Source organism: Gavialis gangeticus, unplaced genomic scaffold (assembly GCF_001723915.1).
Source record: "Gavialis gangeticus isolate Ggan-Ray unplaced genomic scaffold, GavGan_comp1, whole genome shotgun sequence".
In the NCBI taxonomy this organism is placed as follows: domain Eukaryota; kingdom Metazoa; phylum Chordata; order Crocodylia; family Gavialidae; genus Gavialis; species Gavialis gangeticus.
The window spans coordinates 1,655,453-1,664,485 of NW_017729019.1; the positions used below are offsets into that span (position 1 = coordinate 1,655,453).

General features: G+C 46.9%; 1 protein-coding gene across 2 annotated transcripts in view; it reads left to right on the forward strand.

Annotated features, from left to right (window-relative positions):
- Positions 1-9,033, forward strand: part of CEPT1 (choline/ethanolamine phosphotransferase 1) — a 62,623-nt gene that overhangs the window by 554 nt on the left and 53,036 nt on the right. For both annotated transcript variants that reach the window (XM_019513800.1, XM_019513799.1), the window contains exon 2: positions 2,423-2,832. In XM_019513800.1, coding sequence (XP_019369345.1) covers positions 2,437-2,832 — 396 coding nt within the window. In that variant the 5' untranslated portion in view covers positions 2,423-2,436. The remainder of the gene's footprint in view (positions 1-2,422; positions 2,833-9,033) is intronic.

Consider the following 9,033-nt stretch of genomic DNA (forward strand, 5'->3'; position numbering starts at 1 on the left):
CCGGGCCGTGATCGCCCCCCCCCCCCGGTCTGCGGGCCTGGATCCGAGAGCAGCCCCGCTGCACGGCCTGCGGCTCCCCGCACGCCCCCCCTCTTGCCCCGGGGCTAAGAGCTCCCTGCAGTCGAGACCCACTCGCGGCCCTGGCTGGGCTCGAGAGCGTCCCCGGTCCTCGCCCTGCTCGACCCCTCTCTATCGCTTCTTGTGAGCTGGGCGGCAGATTCAAAACCAACCTGATGGATTACAGCAATCGGGAGTCGTAGTAGAGATGATTTCTTTTATTATTTTTTTTTTATCGGCAAATATCTTTGCTGGTTGAACTGGTTATCTGACAACTGAATTGGTGATCTTTTATTGCAAGATTTTTACAAAAAAAAAAAAAATTAATTGCACCCTTTCAGGCACAAGCCCCCTTCATTGGGCATCAGAAACAAGGTTGTAAAAGTTCTTCTGGGTCGAAATGAAAGTTTGTATTTCATAGGATTTCACAGAGGGAAAACTCATGGGCAGTCAGTTCATAGCTGGTATGAAGCCTCTCGCCTCCTGCGAGTATCTGTGATGATGCAAATTACCTTGAAACAAAGGCAGGAGCATGATCTCTGGTTTCAGGTGGTCACACTTGCTTCCTGCTTGGGAAGATATAAAGACTTAATTTTTAAAAATCGGCTAAAATTCAATATCTTCCATGTGTCGGGCATCCAGGTTGTAGCCATATTGGTCTAGAGGAAAAGGCAGTTGTAGTAGAGATGATTTATTTTATTAGATCAACAAGATTTTTGCAAAAAACAATCTTTAATAGCAAGCTTTTGAGCGCAAACCCCCTTCATCGGGCATCGGAGAAAAGTTTGTAAAAGTTCTCCCGAGTAAAATGAAAGTTTGTATTTCACACGATTTCACAGAGGAATCGAGATGGAAAACTCCTCTGGGCAGTCGGTTCATAACTGGTATGAAACCTGTCTCCTCCTGTGAGGATCTGTGATGGTGCAGATTACCTACTTCCTTGTGGAGAGGCCTGGCAGTGGGGATGGGGATCAGGCTGGGTCGAGTTGAAGCCCACACTTATCTGCTTAGTTTCTCTGCTTGTCTTCTAACGCCTCAATTCCTCACATCTCGTGGCACCCTTGAAAAGAGCTGGCACCTGGTTGAGAGAAGCTGTACTAGGAACAGCAGTTGCAACATAGTGAACATGTTGCTGACTTAGCCGATCAGGACTCATAGTAGCAATGATATGTTTTATTAGACCAACAAGATTTTTGCAGATGACTTGGAAACATTTGATTGATGACTTAAATGTTTTGATGTTTGCATTATCCTGTCACTAGAGGTAACAGCTGTCCTGCTCTTTTGCGTTGCCCGAGTGCAGCCATGCTTCAGATCAGTCAACTTTCTAGTAAAACTAGAAGAGGTAGAAACTTATCAGGGACTTGAAATGAAAGCTTTGAATTCCTGACAAAATAATTTAGAATCTTCTTTCTTTCCCATCATTATACAAGTTGAATGTCTCCAACAGGGCTGACCCACGACTTTTTTGGGCCCCTGATCCGTCAAAAAATCAAAATTGTGGTTAATTGCAGTATAAACTCACTGAAATAAAATGGTCGGAGCTGGGCTTCATGCACGTGGGCTGTGCTGCGGAGGGCACAGGGAGGGGGGCAGCACGTGCTGGGGATGCCTGGGTACCGTCCCTGGGGCTGGAGTGGGAGCAGAGCTGGGAGCTCCTCCCCTGCTCAGCCAGGAAGGGGCTCCCTGCCTCCAGTGAGCCCTTTAAACATCAGGTGGGGTGTGTGCAGGGCATGGCCTCTTGGCTCCAGGGCCCCCTGTGGCCGCTGGTTCCACAGGATAGGATGCGCTGGCCCTGGTCTCCAAATAATGCTTTAAGTAAAGTTTAACTTGTCGTGTGTAAAGCCTCTTTCCTTTCAGAGAGAGAATTGAATACCTAGTTTCCCTGTACTGTTTTTAAATATGCTTATTCTTGTGTGCATGTGTGAGAAGCAAGATGGGAGAAACAGGCCTCGCAATTGAAGCTGGAGGTGAAGAGCTTTGTAATACTTGTTGGGTTCTGATGCAAATCAGTGGTATATGTTTCTAGCTCCAATGGAAATTAGACTACAGACAGTAGGATATTTGCCAAGACAGGTATCAAGGAGTGAAAACTTGCCACTAGTCGCTAGAATTCGTGTTTTGTATATTCATTAGTAACTGAACTGAGATGATGCCCTCAGACTCCAAAGTCCTTTTTCTCTTCCTAAACCCTGAACATTTCCTTAAAATGTTTATATTTGGTACTTATCTGGACTGACAAATGTCAGACTGCTAATGATTTTCATTTCCTAGCTTTCAAGATCAGACTGAGTATATTTTTCCACTTTAAATATGCCATTGGTCAACTGGCTAAGCTATTAACAAAAAATTCCTCATTTTCCAGAAAATCAGGATCTTATGGCACTTCGCAACAGCTATCGTCTGCCAAATAAAAACTCTGAGGCTAACCAATCCATGAGTGGGCATCGGTCCTTAAAGAAGCGATGTGGAGAGTCACATTCAGAATCTCCTGTAAGCTGTGGTCGTGTTCCTGCTGCAGGATGTGTACTAAGCAAATTAATTCAGTTGCCTACACCTCCATTGTCAAAGCACCAGCTCAAGCGATTAGAAGAACACAAATATCAGAGTTCTGGACGGTCCCTGCTTGAGCCACTAATGCAAGGTTATTGGGAATGGCTAGTTGGAAGAGTTCCAGCCTGGATTGCCCCAAATCTGATCACCATCGTTGGACTGTTAATAAACATATGTACAACTCTAATATTAGTGTATTATTGCCCAACAGCTACGGAGCAGGTAAGAGATGACCTTCTAACAATCGTATTTATTGTAGGGATGTAAATATTGCTTTAAAAATTACTTTTAACCTCTTCTAATTATATTAGTTAAACAATTACTCAGTCCTGCAGCAGAGGGGCAGGGTGACATGGGGAGTTGGGGCCACGGCTGATATGTGGGATTGTGGTATGGCAGTCCCAGTAGGTGAGAGCCCCTGTGGGTGCTATGGGGGTTTGTGCAGTGCACCCCTGCGGCACCCGATGGCAGCCCCGCCACTGTGTTAGCTCCTATTTAAGCTCTGCACACCCCATTGTGCACCTTTGCCTGGCTCTGCTCCCCCAGGTAAGCACTAGTTACCTCACTGCTGCAGCAACGTCATCATGCTGCAGCCCAGATCCACACTGCCTCCTGGGCAGCCCATGCTGGAGCAGCTCCCCTGACAGAACAGCGCTGTGTTGGGAGGTAAATGTTAAACAGTAAATGGTATAAATATCATTACCGTTTAACCTTTTATTTCTAATTTATCATGAGTAAATGGCAAGGACCTGATTGGTTTAAATTTTTATATTTGAGGAAGGAATACAGGCATACCTCGTTTTATTGCGCTTCGCTTTATTGCGCTTTGCAGATATTGCGTTTTTTACAAATTGAAGGTTTGTGGCAACCTTCATTGTTGTCTTATTTTAAGAAATTGCCACAGCCACCCCAGCCTTCAGCAACCACCACCCTGATCAGTCAGCAGCCATCAACATCAAGGCAAGACCCTCCACCAGCAAAAAGATTACGACTCGCTGAAGGCTCAGATGATGGCTAGCATTTTTTAGCAATAAAGTATTTTTTAATTAAGGTATGTACATTGGTTTTTTAGACATAATGCTATTGCACACTTAATAGACTACAGTATAGTGTAAACATAACTTTTATATGCACTGGGAAACCAAAAAATTCGTGTGACTTGCTTTATTGCAGTGGTCTGGAACCGAATCCGCAATATCTCCGAGGGTATGCCTGTACTCTCTCTGCCTGACCAATATTTCTGATTTTGCACTGTTCTGAAAACAAAAATGCTGTGTGAGATGCTTTGAATCCACTTGTTCCTCTTTATAAGAAGAATACGACCCCTTGTTCTTCTTTATAAGAATATGAGTGGATTTCTGGGTTGGAGGCCCACTGAATAAAATAGTTGGGTCGTTCTGTCCTGTGTCAAACCTCGAGTTAAGGCTGCTTGGCAGCAGGAGAGAACAGTCGGAAAAGGACAGGAAGGTAGTTTAAATTGCTTTTGCATCCCCTGTGTAGAGGCCACGGTAAGTGTGGTGAGGAGTGAATTGTTCTCACAAAATCTTCAGGGCTTGCATGGAATTATTTGGAAAGAGAAGCTAGAACATGTTTGTTTGGGTTTTTTTTTTTTCTTTCACTGATTATTGGGATGGTAACATCTCAAGTTTCTATCTGGTCTAGTGTTTCCTGTCGTGTTGTAGTTTGAGTTGATTGGTAGCTCAGTTGCTTATGAACTCCAATCGAGTTCCAACATAAAAAAAAAAAAAAAAACTAGATTAGATGCCTGATTGTATAAGATCTGGCAGCTGAGGAGAACTGGTTAGTTTTTCATATTTTCTGTGTAATTAAACCAAGCTTATTAAAAGCCCTTCTCTCTTACTCTGGGCTGTCATCAGATCACTGTTTGTATTACTTTAGGTTCTGAAAGCCTGAGACCTGGACCAGGGCCCCATAATTCTATGTGCTGTACAAACATAAAATCAATAGTGTCCTCAAAGAGCTTACAACATAAGATCCTGTGATGATGTAAGAAGTCAGGGTAGAAAGAGGAAGGGGTTTGTTTGTTTGTTAGATTTTTGTTTTGGGGCAGTAAACCTCATAACCTGGCCTGAGGGGACTTGCTGAGGTTATTAGTACTACCAGTTTTCTTCCTTACTAAATCATCCATATAAGGCATTTGAAACTTGTAACTCATTTTCATGTATTAAAGGACAGTAAATGTCTAAAAAGTCTCAAAAGCTTATTAAACTAGCTTCTTTTCCATCTAAGCTTACTGTTTAACTTGATGGGTGCATCTACACATGCAATTAACCTGATACAGTAAACTCTGGTGCAGTTTGGAGTCCACTGCTCCCAGGCGCAGTGTTTACATGTGCTTCTGGGATTGCAGCAATTCAAGCCAGGGTGGAGCAGCCCCAGACTCCAGGTGATGGTGTCAGGTGGTGGAGGGCCTGGCTGGTGCATGAGGGTGCTATAGTGAGGGGCTAGCCAGCAGGCAGCCCCCACACTGTAGCACCCTTGTGCCCCAGCCAGCCCCAGTTACCACCTACATATGTGTTGCAGCGGCGTAAATTACTCCACCACAGGATACTGTCTGCGACAAGTACTGTCTTACAGCGGAGTTAATTAATTTCCTGTACCCTAATATGGACATGCATGTAGACTGACACTTTACTGTGGAGCTAATTAGCCAACTCCACAGTAAAGCACACATGTAGATGCACCGAGTGAGACTGATAAGAAGTGCTAGTCTGACCCATTTTTGTGTTCAGTTGTTGTTGAGGTGTTCAGCTGCACAATGCAACATGCTTTGAGCAGGTGAAGGAGGATCTTTGAATCAAATAACATATGGTTTGATTTTATTTAAATTTGGGGGGAGGGGTGGAGATCAGGGGTTGAATAGGCAGATGTTACCTAATTAGTGAGTCTCTGATTTGGTCAACTGGCTGAGCTAAGATTAACAAAAATATGTCTTTTTCTCAAAATCAGCGTGCCATATTTCACTTTTTAAAATGAAACTCAGAAGTGAACCTCAAACTCGAAGATTTCTTAGTGAAGGCTGTCAGTATAGGCTTCCTCTTCAAGTTGATTGCATTCCAGCTTGTCTATATGTACTACCTACTACTGCAGCAATATTGCAGTGAGAGAAGCAGTTCCTCAAATAGACAGCAGCAGCAATGTGTATGATCTGGACCCACTTACAACATGTCAACTATTTTCTTGTAAGGAAAGTCCATGGTTATATAATGTTAATGTTAAAAATAAGTTGCTCTGTCCTGTACTTACATTTGATATGATTTCTTGGATTGTGAGCCCTCTGAGCAGGGAATGCCAGGCTGTCCTTCAGTACCTAGTTCAATGAGATGACATTACTAGGGATAATGGCTTTCTCTGTTTAAAAAAAATTCAAAATTCTCTGATTAAAACTCCCCAAATCCTCATTTTTCAACCATTAAAATTAAACACCACTCATACAAACAGGTATTTAGGTGTGTATATATAGGTATCAGTTGAACACAAGGTTTTATTTGATATATTTATGATTTTAAAACAACTTGGAAGCTTACCAGTGCCTCAATCATTATAATAAAATAACTTCTAAATACCTATATATTTTGGTGTTTGATTTTTGGCTTTTTTTATCATAGAAAATCAGAGCTCCCCTGCCCTCTTTGCCCACCAGGACATGGGTGCAGCTGCAGCTGTCCCCCCTGCTGCTTTGTGGCACTGAGCAGCCGTGATGTGCCAGTGCTGTGCCCTGCCCATGCCCATGATGTCGCCCCTCACTCCCAACCCACTGGACCCAGGCCTCAGTGGGTGGGATCCAGCATGGGAAGGAGCAACACATTACCATGGTCACCAAGGTGAGGTGCCCTCTGCTTGCCTGGCAGCGTCGGGGGGGGGGCACAACTCCATGCTGCCGCCAGGAGCTTCATATCAGCTGTGCCACCATGGCTGCCAAGGTAAGGTGCCGCCTTGGCGGAGGTGCAGAGTTGTGTCCCCTCACTGCTGCCCACTGGGTAGGGGGCACCTTGCTATGGAACAGTCATGGCAGTGGGGCGCTCCTTCTGACACTGAGTCCCATCTGCTGGGTCTTAGAGGCAACTCCTACCTGGTGCTGGTCTGATCAGGTTGTGGCCCTGTGCCCCACTGTGGGTGCAGAAATCTTAGGTGCCGCCTGTCTGTGATCACCCTCCTCCTGCTCCTCCCAGCCCCAAGCAGCCCCTTGCAGGCTGGAACTCTGCTAGCCTGCAAGGGGAAACCTGAGTTTTCCTGGGTTTTTGTCCTTCTTAAGGGGAAAATCCATGATTTTCTCCTTTATAGAAGAAAATCCACATTTTTTCCATGGGAAATGGAAAAACCCAGATCCCTAATCGTTACTAACTGAGGACTCCCATCAAAGAAGATGAGTGACTACTGTTTTACTTAAGGATTGTAATATTCAAGATGTATCTAGCTTAGGGTTACCATATGTCTAGGCTTTCCTGGGCATGCCCTCTTTTTGGATCCTCCCATCTCCGTCCAGGCTTTTTTTAAAAATATGATCAAACATCCAGGATTTTTGTTAGCTCCAAAGTTTTTCCTGGCTTGCCCTAGCAAGGAGCTGCTTGGGGTTGTGGGGAGTGGGGGAAGGCAATTGGAGGCAGGGCGCGCACACGCAGGACCAGTATGCACCTGGCAGGGGTGTGAGAGCAGCCTCACAGCTGCAGGCAGGCAAGTCTGTGGGGGAGTTGGAGGGCCTGGGCTTGGGGACTGTTGCAGGGGGGAGGTGCCTGCCCCTCCAGTGGGGGAAAGGGGTGTCGGGGGCTTCTGGGGCAGCAGGGAGCTGCATGGCCTGGACGGTGGCACCAGAGGGGTAGGGCAGCAGGAAGAGTCTGCAGGGCTGGATGGGGGGCTGTGGGTTGGCAGTGAGGGGCACCAGCAAGGCTGGGGGGGGGTGGGAGGCTGTGGGTCAGCAGTGTGGGGCACCAGCAGGCCTGGGAGGTGCTGTAGCTTGGGAGTGAGGGGCACCAAAATGGGCAGGGCATTGGTGTATCACTGCCCCCCACAATCATATACCTCCCTGAGCCTTCCCAGGTGACGGGTATCTTTTTGGAATTGGAAATATGGTAACCCTAATCTAGCTAAATGTATATTATCTGTACTATTTTTTGGTGGAAAATACTGGTATTAAAAACCTCTGAATGCTAGCTCAGATGAGGAGTTGGTAGCTGCTGATGCTCTTACATGCTTAGAACAAGTCTAAAATAATATACTGGTTAAAGGACTGGCCTTTTTTTTCTTAGAGGTGCACTGATACATCAGTCTGATATTGGATTGCCACCAATATAAAGAAAATTGAATATATCGGAAATAGGCTATATCAGACTGATAAGTTGGCCGATAAATGGCCTGTGCATGTGTGCAGCACAGGTGGAGAGGAGCACAGCCCGGCAGCATGGAGAGCTGTGTCCAGCTGGTAGGTCTGGTATAGTGGAAGGGGAGAGAAGGGGAATGGGGGTGCAGATCAAGTCTCCCACGGGGAGGGAGGTGTGGAATGGGGGCAGGGGCTGCTGGGGCGGGCACAGGATGGAGCAGCGGCTCATCTGGTGCTCACCTGCTCGTCCAGTGGCTCCACCAGTGTTCCTGCCACTCCACTAGGAGAGTGAGGGGAGGCATGTGTGGGCTGAAGCCAAGGCTGCACCAAGCTCTTCCTGATGGGACGGGGCTGCGTTGGGAGGGAGTTATAGGGGAGGTGCTGCTGTATTCCCCAGTGCAGCCCTGCCCTGCTGGGAAGAGCTTGGCGCAGCCCTGGCCCCAGCCCACCCCACACAGATCTGGGAGCACATGCCCTCCTGGACAAGCAGTGGGAGCAGCGGTGGAAGCCGCCTGAGAAGCAGGTGAGCACCAGACAAGCCGCTGGACCAATGGCTCCCGGCCAAGCAGCACGCAGCAGTGAGAGCCGCTCCCCACCCTCCTTCTCTACACCCCCTGGATGAGCTGCTGCTCCATCCCGTGCCTGCCTTGCTCTAGCTGGGCAGCCCCTGTCCTAGCCCCATGCCTCCCTCCCTGCAGGGGCCTTGATCTGCCCACCTCCCCCCACGCCCTTTCCTTTCCCCTTCCCCATCCCACCACACCAGACTTACCAGCTGGAGGCAGCTCCCCATGCTACCAGTCTGGTATGGGAAATCTGATCGGTATCAGCTGATATGCCTCTCTTAAAAATCGGCTTTTGGTATCGGCCACAAAAATCTGTATCGGTGCACTCCTAATTTTTTTCAGACTGCTTGGACTAGTACAGTGGTTTTCAACGTCATTAGCGCCCCCCTCAGAAAATGCCAGCTCTTAGTCTTCATTCCTTTTTTACTACAGAAAAATAATAGAGCAATTCTTCTGTTGCAGGGAACTCAGCCCACAACAGGTCAGACTGTTTTTGACAGTAGGGATTTCTATTTGAAATCT